This window comes from Psittacula echo (assembly GCF_963264785.1).
Source record: "Psittacula echo genome assembly, chromosome: 9".
NCBI lineage: Eukaryota > Metazoa > Chordata > Aves > Psittaciformes > Psittacidae > Psittacula > Psittacula echo.
The window spans coordinates 20,126,699-20,146,464 of NC_137745.1; the positions used below are offsets into that span (position 1 = coordinate 20,126,699).

The 19,766-nt window shown below is 45.1% G+C and overlaps 1 protein-coding gene across 5 annotated transcripts; it reads left to right on the plus strand.

Moving 5' to 3' along the window:
* The first annotated feature begins 1,313 nt into the window (after positions 1 to 1,313).
* Positions 1,314 to 19,499, plus strand: LOC308225175 (uncharacterized protein). 5 transcript variants are annotated; one of them, XR_013957678.1, is made up of 8 exons: positions 1,314 to 1,500; positions 4,430 to 4,619; positions 5,939 to 6,166; positions 6,301 to 6,389; positions 6,912 to 7,008; positions 8,626 to 8,714; positions 12,572 to 12,602; positions 18,450 to 19,499. XR_013957678.1 is itself a non-coding variant. In XM_080625720.1 (6 exons), exons 2-6 carry the CDS (start codon positions 4,461 to 4,463, stop codon positions 8,635 to 8,637), a joined length of 585 nt encoding a protein of 194 aa, XP_080481846.1. In that variant the 5' UTR covers positions 1,314 to 1,500; positions 4,430 to 4,460; the 3' UTR covers positions 8,638 to 11,992. The 5 variants fall into 5 exon arrangements, 1 of the variants encoding a protein (XP_080481846.1); XR_013957677.1 differs by having other exon boundaries at positions 12,572 to 19,499; XR_013957679.1 differs by lacking the exons at positions 12,572 to 12,602; positions 18,450 to 19,499 and adding an exon at positions 10,087 to 11,992.
* The last annotated feature ends 267 nt before the right edge of the window (positions 19,500 to 19,766 follow it).

A 19,766-nucleotide genomic window follows, 5' to 3' on the forward strand; every position in this document is an offset into this window, starting at 1 on the left:
CACGATGGAGCCCACAACAGCAGCCCAGTCCTGCAAGTACAGAGTGTCCAACATCATCATCTGGTGTCCACCACCATTCCGTATTACAGGGATGGAGTCTGGGACATAGGGATGGAGAACATGTCCTCACCCACCGATGGCTGGAACACCCCATCCGTTGTCTGCTTTTCCCCACCACCGCCATTTTGTCTTACCCCCTACCACCATTCCCCCCCACCCCTTCTTCTATCCCGTATCCCACTATTCCCCCCTTTCTCATCATCTATCCCATTTAACCGCCATTATCCCCCCCCTTCCCCATCATCTCTCCTAACAACCATTCTCCCCCCTTTCCCGTCATCTCTCCCATTTAAACCACTTTGCTCCCTCATCACCGCCATCTTCCTGCCCACCAAAGCTGAAACAAACCTTTGCCCAGCAGCTCCTGGACGTTCCTGCGCAGAGCTAAACCCCGCTAAGCTTCATAACAGCCCATATACAGAAGATAAAGCCGCGTTTCAGCCGCCACTGCCTTCTCCTCCTTCCTTCCCACCGGCCCCATCGCTCCCTCACACCTAGGGACACCGCTGATTGGCAGCCACCCTCTAGGCGGGAAAGCGGCCCCGCAGCTGAGCACTGTAGCTAAGGGAGAGGCGCCCAGGGATTGGACGACGCTGACCCTCCGCCCCCTTCGAGAGGCTTCGGGTGCGCTCAGCTCCCTTTGGGTAAAAGGCGGTATTCCCTCACTTTTGCCTTAGAAAGTACTGGGAAAGAGGGAATTTCAGCACTTTTACCTCGCGAAGCAATGGAAAAGAAGGAATTCCATCATTTTTACCTCACGAAGCAATAGAAAAGAGGGAATTGCATCACTTTTACCACATAAAGCAGTGGGGGGGTGGGGGGCGGGCCGAGGGTGGTGCCATCTTGGGCTTTTTCTCCTCCCTCCCTCCCGCCCGGAGGTTTGGCGCTTCCAGCCTCGCACCGCCCACCGCCGTAGGGCGGCCATGGAGGAGGCGAAGAGGGAGCTGAGGGTGAAGGAGTCGTGAGGGGAGGCGGCGAGAGGTGTCTTGGTGGGCGTCATCATGAGTGCGCTATCTTGGGAGTGGGGGACTGGAGCAGGCCAAATTGGTGGGGTGCCGTTGGCGCCTCTAAATAGGCGCCATCTTGAGTACGGCGTCTGGGGGCGGCCATATTGGTGAGGTGCCATTGGCGCCATTGTGTACCCGCCATTCCTCCATATTGAGCCCAGCCACTCCCTCCTGCTGAGTAATGCCCTCACCCATCATGGCGGCCTCGTTGCCGTGGTAACGGCGTCGCCGTGCCTGCGCCGCCGCCATTTGTCGTTCCAAGATGGCGCTGGCGAGTGTTATGTGGACGGGGGCTCTGCTCCTGTCCCGTTCCCTCCTCCTGGGGTTAGCAGCGCCCCGGCACCCGGCCGCCTCCCTCCTCCAGGAGCTGTCGCCGCTGCTTCCCGGGCCCGGCAACCACCTCCTGCACGGCACCACCACCCTGGCCTTCAAGGTACGAACACTGGGGGGAAGAGAAGCACATAGGGACCCATTGAGAGACACTGGGGGGTGCTGGGACCCATGGAGAGCCCATAGAAACTCCATAGATACTACACTGGAGGAGGATATGGACATAGAGGCGCATAGGGACCCATAGACATTGGGATGTGCTGGGACCCGTAGAGACCCCATAGAAACTTCATAGGGACACACTTGGGGGGGGGGGTATGCACGTAGAGGCACATAGGGACCCATAGAGAGACTCTGGGGGGGCTGCGACCCATAGAGACCCCATATAAAGTCCATAGGGACACACTGGGCAGGGATATGGACACAGAGACACATAGAGACCCATACAGCTACATTGAGGGGGGCTGCGACCCATAGAGACCCCATAGAAACTCCATAGGTACATATTGGAGGGGGGTTTTGACAGAGCGGCACATAGGGACCCGCCGCTCCACGTTCAGGTGCGGGCGGGCGCGCGGGGTGCTCGTGGCCGCAGCCCGGGTTCGCGCACCGGCTCCGGTCCCTCCACGCGCCGTTTCGGTGTCGCATGCACAGCGCCCGGGAGCAGCGTGGCGGCAGGCAGGGTCCGGGTCCCGGCTGCGGCGGCAGCCGGTGAGATCTGAGCCTACCGGGGGTCCGGAGTTATCGGAGAGGCGAGCGAGCCCGGCCGTCCGTCCCTTGGGCGGGCGCAGAGGGGCGTCTCCTGCCCGCTGGCCGCGCGGCGCGGAAAGCTTCACAGCGCCCGGCGTGGCAGGGTTGCGGTCTGCCGGAGACGAGCCGGGTCAGGAGCCCCCAGTGCGCTTGATTCTGCCTTTATCTTCCTTCGTGAATCTCAGGCGCCTCAGAGGCGCATCCTGTGCCCTGCCACTGTGCTTGTCTCTCCCCCTTTGCCCTGGTTTCAGCTGCAGCAGAGTTCTCTTCCTAGGATCTGGTGCAGCGCTGAGTTTCGCCTTTACTCTGAGAATAACGCTGATAACGCACCGATGTTTACGTTATTGCGTGGTCCCACTTACCCCGATCAAGGACTTCTCGGTCCCTCATGCTCTGCCAGTGAGGGGGGGGCACAAGAAGCCGGGAGGGAGCAGAGAGAGGACACAGGACCTGATCTAGTCAAAGGCGTATTCCATACATACCACAGCACGTCGTGTTCGGTACTGGAGGCAGTAAAGAAACGGGGGAGTTACTCGGAGGGAGGATCTTTAATTCACACTGTATCTTCATTGATGGGAAAAGGGACGACGATGGAAATACCCGTTTAGAAACTAGCCAAGGAATTCCCTGTGTATTTCCTCTTATCTGAACTTGCAGTTAGTTTGGAAACGAGACTGTTCACTGTAGCTTTAATGTGCTGAAAGATCTGGAGACTGAAATTCTCCATGAAATGAGTGAGGTCTGCAGCAGGGGCAGGGCTCATTGCCCTCCTTTTGTTCTGCAAATAGACCTTGCTGTGTTGTGCCCTGGGGGACCCCACCCAGCTCATCACAGCCTTTCTGTTGAGACTGTCAGCGAGGATTTCAGGTGCTGCTGCTGCTCTCCTGGTTTCTCCCGATTTGGACACCTGCCTTGCTCCAGTAAAGTCTTCAGGTTTCTTCATAAATGCTTCGTATTCTAGGTGCAGGGACAGCATTGTGAGGGAGCCGATCCAGATCTCGATCTGTGTTGCAAGGTGCTTGTAGCAGGAGACGCATCGAGTTACCAAACTGGGTGCCTTTAGGGCTTCTCTGTTTATGCTGAATGATTTCAAGTCTCAACCTGTTGAGAATCTTTATTTGCTCTGCTGCTGATTTGCCCTGGACATCGAGCTGAAGGCTTTAGATGTGGGAGCAGTTGATCTAAGGAATTATTTGCCATCTAAAAATTATGCTGTTTAAAGATTAAACGGAATTTCTCTCATTAAAGCTTTACAAATTCCCTTTGAATCCTAGTGCTTTTAATGTATGAGATAGCTGTGGATGGCCCAGTGTGCATGTCCTGGTTTAGCAGTAGCAGTCATTTTTTCTCCTTCTTAGTAGCTGGTGCAGTGCTGTGGTTTTCGGCCTGGGAATAATACTGATAAAACTGATGTTTTCAGTTGCTGGTCAGAATGTTTACTCTGACCAAGGACTTTGTGAGCCTCATGCTCTGCCAGGGAGGGAGGGAAGCAGGGACAGGACACCTGACCCAAACTAGCCAAAGAGGTATTCCATACCACGGCACGTCATGCCCAGGATATAGAACTGAGAGTTCCCCCGAAGGGCTGGATCACTGCTGGGTGGGGGCGAGGTATTGATCGGTGAGGCGTTGTATTCTCTTCCCTTGTTATTTCCTTTATCATTATTATTATTGCTGTTAGCAGTAGTGATTTGTGTTATACCTTAGTTATTAAACTGTTCTTATCTCAACCTGTGGGAGTTGCATTCTTTCGATTCTGCTCCCCGTCCCTCCAGGAGCGGGGGGAAGTAGACTGTGTGGTTCTAATTTACAGCCTGGGCTTAAACCACAACAGTGCAGCCTGTGCGTCCAGCACCCTACAGGACAGAATATGTCTGACCTGACTGGTCACTGCGTGTGGCTGAAAATGAGTGTAGTGTCACAGGAGGTTATTTGAGGATGAACTGAAAATGTTCCAGGACTTGTTTCTGGGGAAGTCCCTCATTTCTAGACTGTCCTGGTGCTCTGTGGACAGGCTCCTGGCCGTGTGTTGTCTGTGCAGGTGTCCAGCAGGCTCCGTGCTTCATCACAGAGTTGCGTCCTGCACTGAGGTGGCTCTTAGTTACTGTTGTAGCTCAAGCACAGGCCCTCGCTAATGGCTGCAGTTGCTGTGAGTGCTCGTTTTCGTGCATAGGTTTTTTTGCAGGTGATTGTCTCTTCTGTGAAATGCTTTTGTGGGATTTCTATATTTAAAAATATACACAACTGTTTTGTTTTCCACTTTGCTTGCCTGTGATGACCAGGAAGAAGAAGAACGCCTGGCAGAGATGGGTAATGAAGAGAAAGGGAAGAAACAAGACCAGAAAAACAGTGAGGAAGATGCCAGTGAAGAGCAGGGAGAAGAGAAGCAGCAGTCTCCAGATCAGGCAAGAAACTGCCCCTCCCAGACCAGAGTCCCAGAAAAAGGAGGAAGGCGAGAAGTTGGAGTCTCAGGTGAGCATCACGCTGAGGGAATGGGTCTTGGATTTTGGTGTCTGAGAAGTTGAATTGTGAGAAACAGTCACTAGATTCAGGGAGGCCTCAGTCAGACGCAACAGCTTTTTATTTAATGGTTGTGCAAAAATGGGTGTCCTGGCAAGTAGGCACATGCAGCAAAGGCAGAACTTGGATTTGTATTTCCTATCCCATCAGCAAGTTCCCTCGTTTCCCCATTAGTTGGGTACTCCAAGGTTTACAGCCTATCCGACGCGTATCATCTACGTTCTTACTGTCCTGCCTCTGTTCATACCTTCCCTTACTCGATTTTGTACGCCCCTTCCTCTTATTTCTTTATTTATCTCCTTTTAGGGTTAGATTTCATAACTCTCTGGCAGACATGTGGTACCTCAACTTACTGCTCAACTACAGCAGCAGTTTGCACCAGCTTAGTTTCGTAGGTTGTACAATGATAGCATTCTTTTGAACCACAGAGTGTGTCTGTCACCAGAAGATGACGGTTTCTTTAAGCACAGAGTATGTCTGTTTAAGTCATGATATTTCAAACCCTTTGTTTTGTTCCCTTAGTAACTTAGCCCCAGTCCCAATATTGCAAAGCCCTGTCCCCGATATTGCGAAGGCAGTGCTCTTTCTCTCACAGAATTTCCTCAGGCGAACTCTTCTTTCCCCGTTTGTCTCCTGAACTGGGAAAAAGCTGGAAAATCTGCCGTCCTGGGTTCAGCAGTAGCAGTCTTTTTTCTGCTTCTTAGTAGCTGGTGCAGTGCTGTGTTTTTGACTTTCAGCCTGGGAACAATGCTGATAACACCGATATTTTTAGTTGTTGCTAAGTAATGTTTACTCTGACCAAGGACTTTCTGAGTCTCATGCTCTGCCAGGGAGGAAGGGAAGCTGGAAGAAAGCAGAGACAGGATACCTGACCCAAACTGGCCAAAGGGGTATTCCATACCACAGCACATCATGCCCAGTATATCAGCTGGGGGGTGTTACCCAGAAGGCCCAGATTGCTGCTCAGGTTGGGATGGGTATTGATCAGTGAGTGGTGAGCAATTGTATTGTCTTCCCTTGTTATTCCCCTTATCATTATTATTATTGGTGGTAGCAGTACTGGTTTTGCATTGTACTTTAGTTACTGGACTGTTCTTATCTCAACCCATGGGAGTTACATTCTTTTGATTCTCCTCCTCATCCCTCGAGGAGCAGGGGGAAGAAGGAGAGGGCAAGCGAGCAGCTGCGTGGTTCTGAGTTACTGTCTGGGCTTAAACCATGACATCTGCAGATCTTTTCCCTTGCCTGAGAATGTACTTTTTCTGTTACAGGATCCCAAAGGGAATAGGGAAAATGCGAAAGTGGAAGAACCATTCAAAAGTTCCGGTGACAGCAGTTACCAAAACAGAGGAGGGGAAGAAGCACCCAAGAAGCAGAAGCTCGTCCATGAGATCCCTGTGGAACTGGTTGCAACTGATGTGCCTGACCTGCTGGAGGGCAAACTGAAGAGCTTGATGAAAAAGGATGTTTGGAGTGGCTCTGCCAGGTTAAAGCGCCAGGTAAAGGAAGTGAATTGCTTTGGAATTGGTGGTGGCTCACCTAGTGCTGCTGTCATCAGAAGCTAATGGTATATGATGTGCTGTTCAGCTAAAGGCACTTGCAACTTTTGATTTTTGTTCTCTTTACGTGCTAGACTCCCAGACTTGACAATCGGAGATCTAGAGAAACAGGAAAGAGAGAAAATTGGCCAGCAGCTTGGAGTCATTCATCTTTGAGACCCAGGTAGGAGAGGGACATAAAGAAATGAGAATGCCTGGAGAGCAGGCATTCCCTCATTCCTTGCTATGCCTCCCCATCCAGCCGCCTCTCCCTTTTTCCCTTTCTCTACTCTGTTCCTGCTCTATGACCCCTTTTCTCTCTTCCTCCGTCTCTGTCCTCTGGCCCATTTCTGGTTTTAGTTTTTCTCCTTCTTGGTCGCTTCTTACAGATCTGACACTTTATTTCTTGATCCCTTTGTCCTCTTTTCTTTTTCTCTCTCTGTCTGCATGTCCTGTGCCTTGCCACTGTTCTTGTCTCTCCCTTTTTCTTCCTCTCCTTCTCCCCTGCCCCACCCCCACCTCTTTATGCCCTAGTCCTGCACTTTCAGTTTTCTTGCTCCATCTCTCTCTTTCACTGACCATAGCAAAGATGGTGAAAAATACTTTTTTTTCTCTGCTCGCTGATAGCCTTCACAAAAAAAAGGAAGCTTTAGACTCTCGCCCAGCTTGATGGTAAAGGTTTTGGGGTATTTTTTCACTTTCCCAGCTGGATGTCAACTGCCACCATTTCACCATGGTCACCCTTTCTTTTGCCATGGAAGGACAAAGCAGAGGGAAGAATCCATCGTGGTCTGCAACACAAGGTACGTCTATGATGTGTCTGCGCTTTTCCTAAGGTGTGTGTAGTTTGGCCTTTAAAGATGACATAAAGAACGTGCCCAGTCTCCTCTGTTTTTTTCTATGAAAGATTTAAAGACAAATACTCAACATAAGGTCTGTTGTGGACCATGTTACACCTCTGCAAAGCTTCTTTTAGTTTTCTCTTCCTGAAAGAAGTGCATGTGTGGTTACTGTTAAATGATAGTGAGAAAATAGTTTTGCACTAAAAGAGGAAAGAAACTGTTTGTAAGAGTTCAGCTGTTCAGAAGAAACAGATGTTGTGTGGCTTTTGGGCTCAAGCGCACACTGAAGTGGCTCATGTTCAGTTTATCATTGACCAACACCCCCAGCCCCTTCTCTGCAGGGCTGCTCTGAATCTCTTCTCTGCCCATCCTGTAGCTGTGCTTGGGATTGCCCCAACCCAGGTGCAGGACCTTGCACTTGGTTTGGTTGAACTTCATGAGGTTGGCATTGGCCACCTTTCAAGTGTGTCAGGGTCTCTCTGGATGGCATCCCTTCCCTCTAGTGTATCAGCCGAACCACACAGCTTGGTGTCATCGGCAAACTTGCTGAGGGCGCACTCAATCCCACTGTCCATGTCACCGACAAAGATGTTGAACAAGACCGGTCCCAACACCAATCCCTGAGGGACACCACTCGTTACTGGTCTCCAGCCAGACATTGAGCCATTGACCACAACTCTTTGCGTGCGGCCATCCAGCCAGTTCTTTATCCACCGAGTGCTCCACCCATCAAATTGATGTCTCTCCAATTTAGAGACAAGGATGTCGTGTGGGACAGTGTCAAATGCTTTGCACAAGTCCAGGTAGATGATGTCAGCAGCTCTTCCCCTGTCCATCAGTTCCGTAGCCCCATCATAGAAGGCCACCAAATTGGTCAGGCAGGATTTCCCCTTAGTGAAGCCATGCTGGCTATCACCAAGCACCATATTGTTTTTCATGTGCCTTAGCATGCCTTCTAGGAGATTCTGCTCCAAGATTTTGCCAGACACAGAGGTGAGACTGACTGGTCTGTAATTCTCTGGGTCATCCATTTTCCCCTTCTTGAAAATGGGGGTTATATTTCCTTTTTTCCAGTTGTTGGAAACTTCAACTGACTGCTGTGATTTTTCAAATATGTCACCTTTGTGCTGCACAGCTTCATGAGCCAGATGCAGAGGATGGCAGAAGAACTCACTGTAAAGGATTCACTGGCCACAGGCAAAGGCAGTCAGTCAGTGAGGCTTGCAGTTTGTTGTTGGTCAGGATGTGCTGTGGTCCATTTGTCTCACTTTTTCATGTCTTAGCATGTGACACTTGCCTGCTAAGTTGTGACTCCAGCTGAGACGTATATAGGTTTCAGTCAGTTGCAACTAATTAAATGTGCCTTTTCCTTATCTGAGAATGTCTCATACTGCAGTGAGAACTGGAGAGTATGCTCCAGGCAGATTGGCTCTGCCAGGGGACTGACAACCACACTGCCCAAAGAGAAGGTTGTCCAGGGAAACACTGCACATATTTGCACTGTAAGTGCCTATCTTAATGGACTTCACCTAGATCTTAAAAATACTTTTTTTTTTTTTCTTTTTTTTTTACCCAAAGGAATGTGCCTGAAGTGGCTTTGGGCCAAAGTTATGCAGTTCATCACTCTCGGAGTTTGTGGCTATAAGAAAGGAGACCAGCAGATGGAGGTGGGTAGCAGTGCCAGTCTTTCACTATATGAGTAGTAAATATGCTGGCAAAGATTAGCTTCTGCACTGGGCCTCTACCACCATCATCACAGGGCTGTGGTACCCACAAAGGAAAATACTTCGGCACTGTGGAGCTTCATCACTCTTATTTCTACAACGGTTTAATTCTCATTTCTCTCTGTCTGGTGCACATGGGATCTTCGTTCCTACAGGCACTGAAAAATACATAATCAAGTTCCTGCAGCCACAGCAGGGGAGGTGGACATGGCAGTGACAGGAACAGGAACATGCTCTTCTTTCATTCTTTGCTCTATCTGTACATTCTCAAACTTCTCCCTGCTGACCCCTCTTACTGATATGGCATGAGCTGGCAGAATGCATCCCAGTACCAGACATGTAAGCATCAGTTTTCCATCCTGATGTTCCTTCTTTCTCAGGGAATCAAGGAAGCTTTTGGCATCTTCTGTGTTAATTACTTCACCACCCTTTGCAGGTTTTGCTGCTGGATCTCAAAGTTACTAAATAGGGTTGAGATACACTGTGCTGGGCCTTTGGAAGTAGGATGCAGGCAGCTCTTAGTGTATTAAGCGGATTGGTAGATCATGTGGAAGGGGAGAACTGGATAACCCATGCAGAAGTTGAAGCACGGTCTTGAATTTGTTTCAGTGGAAAACCACTGGGTATTTACTGCCTGTAAAATACAAACTGACTTTATTAAATGCTCCTTATGAAAGGAACTGGCAATGGAGGAGGGAATTTGTTTATCACCTGCATGTAGAAACAGGGTTTACTGAAGGCACTTCGCATAATCAGGGATAATGGGAGAAAAACAGAAGCAGGAGATCTAATGATAACATAAGGATTATCCAAGTGCCCTGGGATGAAATGTAGCAGCTGTTTTGACACTGCTGCTACAGAACAGTTTCAGACAGTAAGTGAAAAACACTGTATCCAGTAGGAATAGTCAGGGAAGGGAATTAGACAAAATATAATTATGGAGATGGAAAATGAGCCCAGTGATTGTGCTTAACATGTTTTCTTTTGCAAAACATGCTGAAAGATCTCCAAGGGAACAACCTGATTGAGCCACTGCACTTCCAGCAATGCTGCTTTTCCAGTTCAAGGGGGCAGGGGGAAAACACCATTTTGCAACAATTGATGGAAAGGAACATACATCCTTTGTGAATTCACACATACTGTGAATGGATGAATTTCTCCTGTCTTAACTAGGAACTGAACTGATGTCCTAGATGGAAAATCCCCTAATCTTAGAGGATTCTATAATACACAGCTGGATTACAAAACTGCAGCTGTGCGTGAATAACCCTACCTCTTCCTGTATTTTTTATTTGTATTGGATTTTGTTTTGCAGAACAAAGTGGAACATGAAGTAACGTTGAAGCTTTCATATTGCAGCGAATTTCATTACAACCTTCCTGGTTTCTTATAATGACCCTGCCTAATGCTTGACTACATTTACTGTTGCCCTCAACCACTTTCAGCAATTGCCTCAAGATGTAAACACCTTCATATATCAATGCAAAGCCATTAGATTATGAAAACAGAGGTCACTGCAAAGGGTACAATCAGCTGCTAGTCTCAGCTCTGAAAGCTCTATCCTCCATTACTGAGTGTTCAGGGAAAGTTATCTGTGAGCCTATTTTTCCTTTAAGGAAAGGCCAAATACAAGATATTAATGATGAAGTATGAAAGAACTGTACCTATGTATAGGACAAGCAATCAGTGTTTGCCAGTGAGATACTTTATGATGGTGCATGGGGATGAGGGACAGGTAGTTGTTTTCATCAGCCAGCCACGCTGAGCATTTCCAGCTTGATCCCCAACACTGAAGAATTCTTCTGAATCTTGCATGTTTGAAATCCTAGATGCAAGCCATGATCTGGTGTTTATCAGTCAGCTTGGGACTGAGGAACACTTCCCACTATACAGGTCTTCACTGTGCTTGTCACAGTTTCAGCTGTTCATCCTGTTAAAATTGATCCTTTGATAGCTCTTGAAAGTATAGAGCTGTGTTCAATGCTTACTATTCTGCTATAGAACAGACATATTTGGTAATGATCAAAAAGCTGCTAGGAATGTTTAGAAGAGGAAGAAACAATGAAACAAGATACCATTATTCTCAGAACAAAAGCAATGCTGTGGTAACACCTTTATTACCATGGTCCTGCCCCATGTTAGAAAAAGGCTATAAAATAGAAAAGGTAAAGAAAGTGAGGACACCTGGTTTGTTTAATTGTTCTTTAGACAAAGTGTTCAGCTATCCTTTGATTCTAGAACAGAAGATAGGAAATGAAGCTAGAAAATACAAGATTTAAAACAGACAAAAATGGTGTCAAAATTTGCTTTCATGCAATGCATGGTGAAGCCATAACGAGATGAAAAGTTTAAATAAATTCAAAAATTAATTCAACACATCCGTGCAAGAAAAATCCACCAAAGGATTTTTAGCACAACAGTACCATTTTTGACTACAAATGAACTATGCTGGAGAAGAATAGTTGAATACAAATGCAGAATGCTGGACAGCGAGAGCATTCTCAAGGAGTACAGTGATAAGCTCATTGCATTTTCATCTTCCCTGCTGTTCATCCACTTTCGGCGAACAAGACACCGAGCCATTGGTCTGACCTAGTACAACAGCTATTTATGTTCTTATGATGCTAAAGCTAAGCAAACCTTCTTCTGTGTCTTCCTAGGATGTTACAGATTTACTCACTGCATTATCTTTACTCAGGTTGTAAGAGAGAGAGAGGAAACAACCTGTCATTTGATCCCACCCTGTTACTTCAGAGACAAATCAGACATGAGCTGGAAACTTGAGGTCAAAGGCTGAACTTCCTCTCTTTCTCTCTCCACTTTCTCTCCATTGAGTCCTGTTTACCTGATCACTCACTGTGCAAATTCTGCCTCCAGCACAGACTGTATGAAAAAAAACATGGGTCTGCAAGTTTTGCCTCATTGGAGGCAAGCATTAAGTAGGCATAGGCAAGCAGATAGCCAATTAACTGAATAGTTATTAAGGTTCTAGCTGTAAAAAACACATTGCTTTTCAGCTTCTCAGTTTTGTTGGGTTACCTGTGTTTGAGAATCAAAACAGATCCCTGTGCAACATCCAAACACATTTAAAAATGTCACATAATCGCTGCAAGTGTTACAGCAGCAGGGAAAAAAAGAAAACAAGTAGCCTGTGATTTTTATGGGCTCCTTTATCACATCTGTGCCTAAAATAAATCACCAAAATAAAGGTTTTAATTCCACCTTACAGCAGTTTGTTGAGTTTATGGCTGATGGTTAAGCTTTACGAATGTTTAATATTGCATTGCTGCAGGGAAGGAAGTGCTGAGGACAGATGTTTTCAAAGAGTGATAATAGGATAATAAATTACTGCAAGGTAAAGACAAGCTCTCAACACCATAGACTTATTGCTCTTATTTATGGACCAAAAATATCTTAATACATTTGGTAGTAAGTTGGCAGCCATGTCTGGCTGGTGCTGCAATAGGCAGAGATACAGCGTACCAGCCACTTGTCGATCCTTTTCATCCAGGCATAGTTCTGTACATTCAGTATGGACCAGCTGGGACAAGCAGGGATTCCAAGCAGCCTCTGTGGTATGAAGCATGCCACTTCTCACAGTCACCTTCTGCATACTGGTTATTTTCTACCAGGTGAGAGGGGGAGTACAAATTCTTCTGGCAGCAGCTATGTTTTGGTACATACCACCTGGGCACATTCCTCAACGTGCCTCTGGCAGCTGCCAGCACTGCACACTGCTCAATTAGCTCTCTGCCCCATAGAGATTTTCTGATTTTTCTGATTTTCCTGTTTCTTCCCAGGAAAGCATAAGTGAACCAGATGGAGTAGAAGGTGAGGAGAACACCTCTCTGTGGGCACTGTTTTGGAGCATGAAGTGTAACTTCAGTTTAACTACACAAGGTTTAACTTCAGCTTAACACACTTTTGCAAAGACCTGTGAATATTACCAAACAACAACAGAGGCTGCAAGCAAGTGAAAGGCTTATTAAATCTCCTTTTCAGTTTAGGAAACAGAAACTTTCTGGGAGACATTTAACAAGCATGGGAAAAAAATACATTAGGAGTGACCAAAGCATCCTCCTTTTATGCCAGGTTCACTGCTTTTCTGTTGCTTCTTCACTTTTATAAAGTAGTTTCTATCACAAGAGAAAACAGGCAGAAAGGCTGAAAGTGCTGTTTCTAGGTGAAAATGTTTCCATATTGCAAGACTGTAATGTCACCTCATCTTACCATGTTAAACAGTTGAACCCACAATGCCACTTTAATTCAAGCCTATTGATAACGTTGGTAAAGGAGGAAGAAAACAGCAACTACAATCTGAAAATAGCACTGTGAATACCTTTGTTTCACACGTGATGAAAACAGATGAAAATGAAAGCATGTTTAATCATGGTGCATGTATGAGATGACTGTATGAGTCACATGTGCATGCTGTGTTCAGCCTGAACGTAAGAGTGTTGACTGTACAGGCACTTGGTTATCTAAAACTGGCACAGTCCTCTACACAATTTATCATATGATAACTCTGTGGTCACTGATCCTGATTATTAGATCTCAGAATTTAGTCAGCATATTAGGCAACCAGCTATTGGAGACCTGCCCTGATGATTTCTAACTAAGGGACAAAGAGGGCTCATGCCCTCTCTAACTCGTGGAGAATAATGCATGGCTCAAACCAGTACCAGGAAAAAGCTTAGCAAGGCACAGGGGAATATTCCAGCTCCACAATCAGTTATAAGCCAAGCAGACAGCAGGAAATAAGAAATAGTCGCTGTTGCTTATTTTAACTGATGTGGTACTTCTCATGCTCTGGAGAGAGACTGGAAGCAGGCATTGCAAAGCCACCATTGTCACATCCTTCATTTGTTAATGAAGTTTTTAAGTGTTTGTTTTGTTGAAAAGGCACAAATTAATAATTTCTACCTTTTGCCCCTCTCCTAAAAAATTTTCAGACAAACTGGCCTTTTTCAATAGAAATCCTTTTTAGCTGAAGTGTCATGAGTAGCTGTTACTGTGAATAGAGGCCTGAGAGTCCAGGCCGTAGTAACAATACAAGGTGTCAACCCAAAGGCTATTAAAATCTTGAATGGAGTTTGATGTCCATCTCAGGCACCAGTGTGCAGGGGCTGGAAAAGTAGTGTTACCTTCCCTATTTAAATAATTCTGCTCTGGAATGGAGGTAGCCAGGGAGAGGGGTTTCCCAGAATTTCTTATCAGCATCTTGTCTGATACAAGCAACTAAGGGTTTTACCACTTCCTTTGCAGGAGTAAGATAATTCATATGTGTATTCATTATTTTCTGTGCATCTTGCAAATACATTGAGAAGAACCTAAATTTTCTCTTTAGTTGATACCTGTACTAAAGAGAATTGATCTGGAAAGCAAGGTTTAACAATTTCTCAATTCATACAGTTCAATTTATTTTTCCCCCTTTTGCCTGAAGAGCTTTAAAGCCAAATGCCTGATTATACTTCTCCCATAGGGGAAGTAATACAGCATCAGCGGACACACTCCCAGTTACAGCTACCAACCTAGCTTGAATGTCTCATACTGGGTGCTCAGAGCTAACTCTTAAGCCATAGATTGTTTTAGTATTTAAAAAAAAATTGGGCAGTTTGCTATCTGCCTAAAGACTCTGCTCCAATTTATCATTATTAATTTTATTATTAATTGGTATGTAATACTCTGAGGCAGATTGCACATACATGCAAAGTAGAATGTAATGAAGGAAGGAATCAATGTCCTCTTGGCTCTTTGGTTTGTTACTAAACCCTGATGACAGTTCTACTTCGGCCACACACTTCATCATTTAGCTTATAAATTCATGGTTTCCATTGTAATCTTGCTGAGTCTTAGCACAGGTGTAGAAAAGTCTTGTGCTCAAGCTGAGCAGTAAATAACAGAGCTAGCAATCATGAGAATTAATGTCAGCATTTCCATGAATTCATGGTTTCCATTGTAATCTTGCTGGGTCTTAGCACAGGTGTAGAAAAGTCTTGTGCTCAAGCTGAGCAGTAAATAACAGAGCTAGCAATCATGAGAATTAATGTCAGCATTTCCATGGACATTTCATAGTGCTCTGTTGAACCAAGGCATGAGATCTCTATTCTTTTATTAGCTTTCCTGAGAGAGATATGATTGTTAATATTCATCTTCCTCTGATACAATTTGGCTTCAGAGACTCCATGGGAACCAGCCAGAATAGAATAATAAAATAACAGTAAATTGCTTGTGGCAGAAATTGTATATAAAGTCCCTCTAATACATTCAGTCTCTGGACAGCAACAAGCACATGATAACTGAATTTGACTTTTAACAAGATTTTGATGATTGATGAAGCAAATACAACCTTTAAAACAAAAACTTCTCCCTCCCCCCGTCATGTCTGAGCTGTCATTAGAGAAATCTGGTCCACCTCTTTCATGAATTATTAGGAGAATATTATGAAATATTCTCTATTTATATATTGCCTTTCTCAGTGTTCCCATTTGCCACAAGCCCAGCCAACCGCTTATTTTGTTCTGGCATTATTAAAACTACTATTCCCATTGCAAATGCTTCCAAGGGAGATAATAATAACAGTCTCTTACATCAGATTCTGTCAGTTTCTGGGGTGATTAATATTCCTGTCTTCAAGAAGCACTGTATAATTTAGAGAGAGCATATTGCTTGGCTCATATGCTATTCTTCATGGTCTGTGATGAGTGTATTGTGATCTGCCATTATTGTGTTACTGTTTACACAGCTTGAGATGCCTCATAAAGCAGTTAAGAATGAGTCAAAATTCATATAGATTCAGATCTGGGAAATGAGAAAACCTGACACAAAGATCTTCAGGGTGTTTGTCCCTCTTCATCCTCCCTGTCACATCCTCGCTAACTGTTGCTGTTACCCTTTCCCTGCCTGGGATGGAGATGGCAGCTGTGTTTCTGTATGTACGTCCAGTGAACCCATCGTTGCAAGGATGATCACAGACAATCTTCTGTCTCCAGAGCATCAAGGGCTCCTTACAGTTGTTTTCTATATAAATACCATACTGTGTCTATGGGGAGCTGCTACTCTATTTTGAGACAAGTCACTTCAACTCCTTGGCAAGAACTGTCTAGGAGGAATCAAGATAAATTTTTATTTTCATGGAAATAGCCATAATCTGGATCTCACCAGGAAGCCTGGTGATCAACTGTCATTTGTATAATACAGACATGAGTGAAGCAACCTTTATTTTGAACACAAGCTGTTCATGGAGTGTATTCCTGAACACTCAATGAAAGTTACATTTTAATTTATACAGCTTATATACAGCATGTGGGTTCAACAGCAAGTTGCCATGGCAAACCCAAGGGCAAATCTTGCTTTCACAAAGTCTGGTCTGTGCCATAAATGACAGCCACAAGTATCTGATTTTCCAGTCTGGTCTAAAACTAAAAATAAAAAATGTCTAGGAAGATTTGTCTTCTCAACATCAAAGCCAGTTGATGGCTCCTATGCATTTAGTGCATATGTTGCAGATTATTTAGATCACCTTGTTTCTAAAGTGGTTTCCCCCAGAGATCTTTATGGAAGTAGTCAAACCTTGCTGACATGACGGGGTCAAAGCTGCACAGGAAAGGAGTTGGGGAATCTGGAAGGATGAGTGGATTGCTGTTCAGTGACATGCTGGATGCAGATGTTGGAGCAACAGAAATAACATCTTAATGACTAAAGAACTCATTACTTCCCTCTCTTGGATACATACCCCTATAGACAAGTGTAGGAATGCAAGCAAGGTAACTTCCCCTCTAACCCTGGAGCAGAATGCAAGCTGTGACCTCTGGGTCTGTAGAATGTGCAGCAGTGGAGAGGTAGCAGGAGTGCATCATGTAGTGTCAGAGCAATCGTGATAGAGGACAGGGCTGGTGGTGTGGGAATATGGGGGAAATTAGAGACCACCTCCCCCAGTCCCCAAAGTGCTGGTATAATACTGAGGAAACCTTGGGGTAGAATGCGGCTGCTACTCCCAGGGCGGGATGCAGCTGGTGTATCTACCTGGGGACAGTTCCCCAGGCAACCTTGGCATATGCCAAGAGAAACTGACCAGAGGGTGGAGCGGAGTGAAGGCCCTGTGGCCAGGCTCTGTTACAGTCCCTGCAGGAGCAGGAAAATGAAGGCACCATGTCCTCATAAACCGCAGAGCAGCTGCCAAACAAGGAAGCTAGACTTGTATTTGTAAAAGCAAAGTGAGAGGATTTTACACCCATCAGTAACAAAGTGTGCCTGACTGGAGCCACTCCAGCCCCACAGGCGTGGAGGTAAAAATTGAAACTTGTGTTACTATGGAGAAGCCTGGAATGATCCAAGGGCCTTCTGCAAGGTCAAGATGAACAACACTGACAAACAAAGAACTGATAGTGGGAGAGGAGGCTTTGCCCTTGTTTAGGCAGATTAAGAAGCAAAGCTAAGGAATCTTTAATCAGGAAAGACTATCCTTGAAGCTAGGTAGGTCCTGGGAGCACATGGACTTCATCAACACATGGCTTCACACATCAGCAAAACATGACTAGCGTGTGCTTTCAAAGGAAATGATATAACCTCATGGAAATTTGGTGACCATTCCATACATGGCAGGAAGGTTACAGGAAGTTACTAACCTTAATCAAATTGTATAAATATGTGAAATTAGGAAAGGGAAAGCAGGGAAGACTCCATCATAACTTCTGGGATCAGTCAGCGGGCTGAACCTCTCTTGTACCCCATAGTGACACCCACTGGGTAAGAATTTTATCTTCTGTGTGCTAGATGACTAACTCACAGTAGCTGTTATTAGTGAATATAGTGTGGTTGTATATCACTTCAAGCTTGTGTTTGCCAGAAGATGCCAGTACTAAACACTCCCTTAGACATAAACGGTTGACCAAGTCTGAGACTGGGATTGAATCCAGCCATACTCAGCCCCTCTAATAGCTGAGGATCAGCTGGAAATCAAAGGGGATCCTTTCTGAACCTTGTAACTCAACGGGAGGGTCTTCACAACACATCTTGTGCACTGGCCTAAGGCGACCACCAATTCTGTGAAAGGTGGCTACAGAAATACTCTCTATGTCTAGGATAGGGTGGCTGTACAAGGTACTCTCTAAGCCACAAAAGATGGCAAACCTACTTCCAACATGGATATAGGAGAGGTATTCAAACAACAGGTACTTGTTATTAATCTCAGGTGCCATCCCCATTGCCAACAACTGGAGCTGGCTAATTATTTAGTATTTTGAAAATAGTGAATTAACCAAAAAAGTGAAACTTAATGTGGACTAGAATTACTCAGGTCTGACAAATTCTTAAAATAAAGGGAAGACCTCTCTAGAACACATGAAAAAATACTTCAATGCCTTTAAATAAACCATTTCATCTGAAAACTACAAAAAAGTTTGTTTCTTCTAAGTGTTGCCCCAGACTAATCTTTCTAACTCCTCATTCTGAAGGAGCATTTTTATTTTAAAATCTGTCTGAAGGTGGAAGAGGAAGTTTTGAATTCACAGATAATCACAGAAATAGAAGGAAAATTGAAATATTTCACTGAATTTAAAATCCACTTTGGGTGCATTTTGAGATTATGTTTTCTGAGCTGGATCTCTGTTCTTGCCCAAAATAGTCAGCTTTAGTTTAGCTTAGACTAAACCAGTCTTCCTCATATCATCTTCACAGGTTTTTTGACAAGACACTAAACTGAAAAATGGAAGTTTGCCCAACTCCACCAATGATCTCACAAAGTAGCAAAGCTCTAAAACACATTAATCATATGAATTTATTTAGCACCCTCAGACCAATGTTAATATTTCACCAGAACTGGCGTGGAAAAAAAGAGAAGTCCAATCTTGTCCATTCATTGAAGACAGCCAATGTGACCCTGCAGTTTACAAGTTTCCACTACTGAGCTAGAAGCACACAGTCAAACTTCCAGTCCGGAACACATTTTTATAGGTTCTGTAAAAGAAACACTAACGAGCCCTGAATATTCAGTGAATACAAGTCAGCACCATCAGGAAAACCAATTAAAATTGGGAAATACATGGCCAGCAGAGATGATCTGGTCACTGATACAAGGCATCCACTTTGTGGCATGCAAGGACTCCAAGGGAAGCATTGTAGGAAACAGAGGCAACAGAGAAATTGTGTAGCTGGGCTGGACTTGGAAGAACACCAGAAAATAAAGGACTCCACTGGTGAGGAACACAAAAGCTGGAAGACACTGGATCCACCTTCAAATGTCTTACAGGAGATATGGGCTAAAATAGCTCCTAGGCCAAGTTGTTCAGTGTTTTATACCTCTGTACAGTTTATTCCATAGGCTTGTGTAGATACAGGGAGAACTTCTCTGAGACTACAGCTGTCCCTGGACATCGAAATGAAGACTCAGCAAGGTTCACACCCCCTTTTATTGCTTATGAGGGGTTAACTGTATCCAGTCCTTTCTGTTTGGACAAGTTTAGTCTTTTTAGAGAAAGGTTTGGGTAGGTTGCTTTTGTCATGTGTAGATTTTTGACATGAATAGTTCGGATATTTCCTCAATAAATCATCTTGCTTGCATTCCTCGGGTTGGCCTGCTCATCAGATCACAACCTGAACACCTGAGTCAAGCTAGAAACACATCCAGGCTGACAAGTCCTTTCTTCCAAACTAGTCAACCACCTGCATAAACCTGCAGGAATCACAAATGCATGTCTGCCTTCAATCCCACAAAGAGCCTCAGTCACAAGGGTGCTCATTAACTGCCCTTTCAGGCTCCTAAAACAATGCACACAAGCCCTGTCTTAAAGATATATACTCTGTAATTTAAAAAGCTGTTTCTCACATGGATATAGATGTCCTCTGAAATCATATTAACAACAGAAATGTGTGTTTGTATACTAAAAGCTTTCCCACTCCAGCCTGTATTCAGGTAGACCCAAGCATTTCTGATACCCAGCAGACGTCAGAGCCTAGAGCGCACTTAAGGCTTCGGGTCATACAGATTTCTTTCAG

Coding starts and splice junctions, on each gene's coding strand:
- LOC308225175 (XM_080625720.1), top strand. CDS start 4,461: ATGAAGAGAAAGGGAAGAAACAAGACCAGAAAAACAGTGAGGAAGATG. Junction 6,167..6,300: donor CTGCCAGGTTAAAGCGCCAG/GTAAAGGAAGTG, acceptor TTTACGTGCTAG/ACTCCCAGACTTGACAATCG. Junction 6,390..6,911: donor CATTCATCTTTGAGACCCAG/GTAGGAGAGGGA, acceptor TCACTTTCCCAG/CTGGATGTCAACTGCCACCA.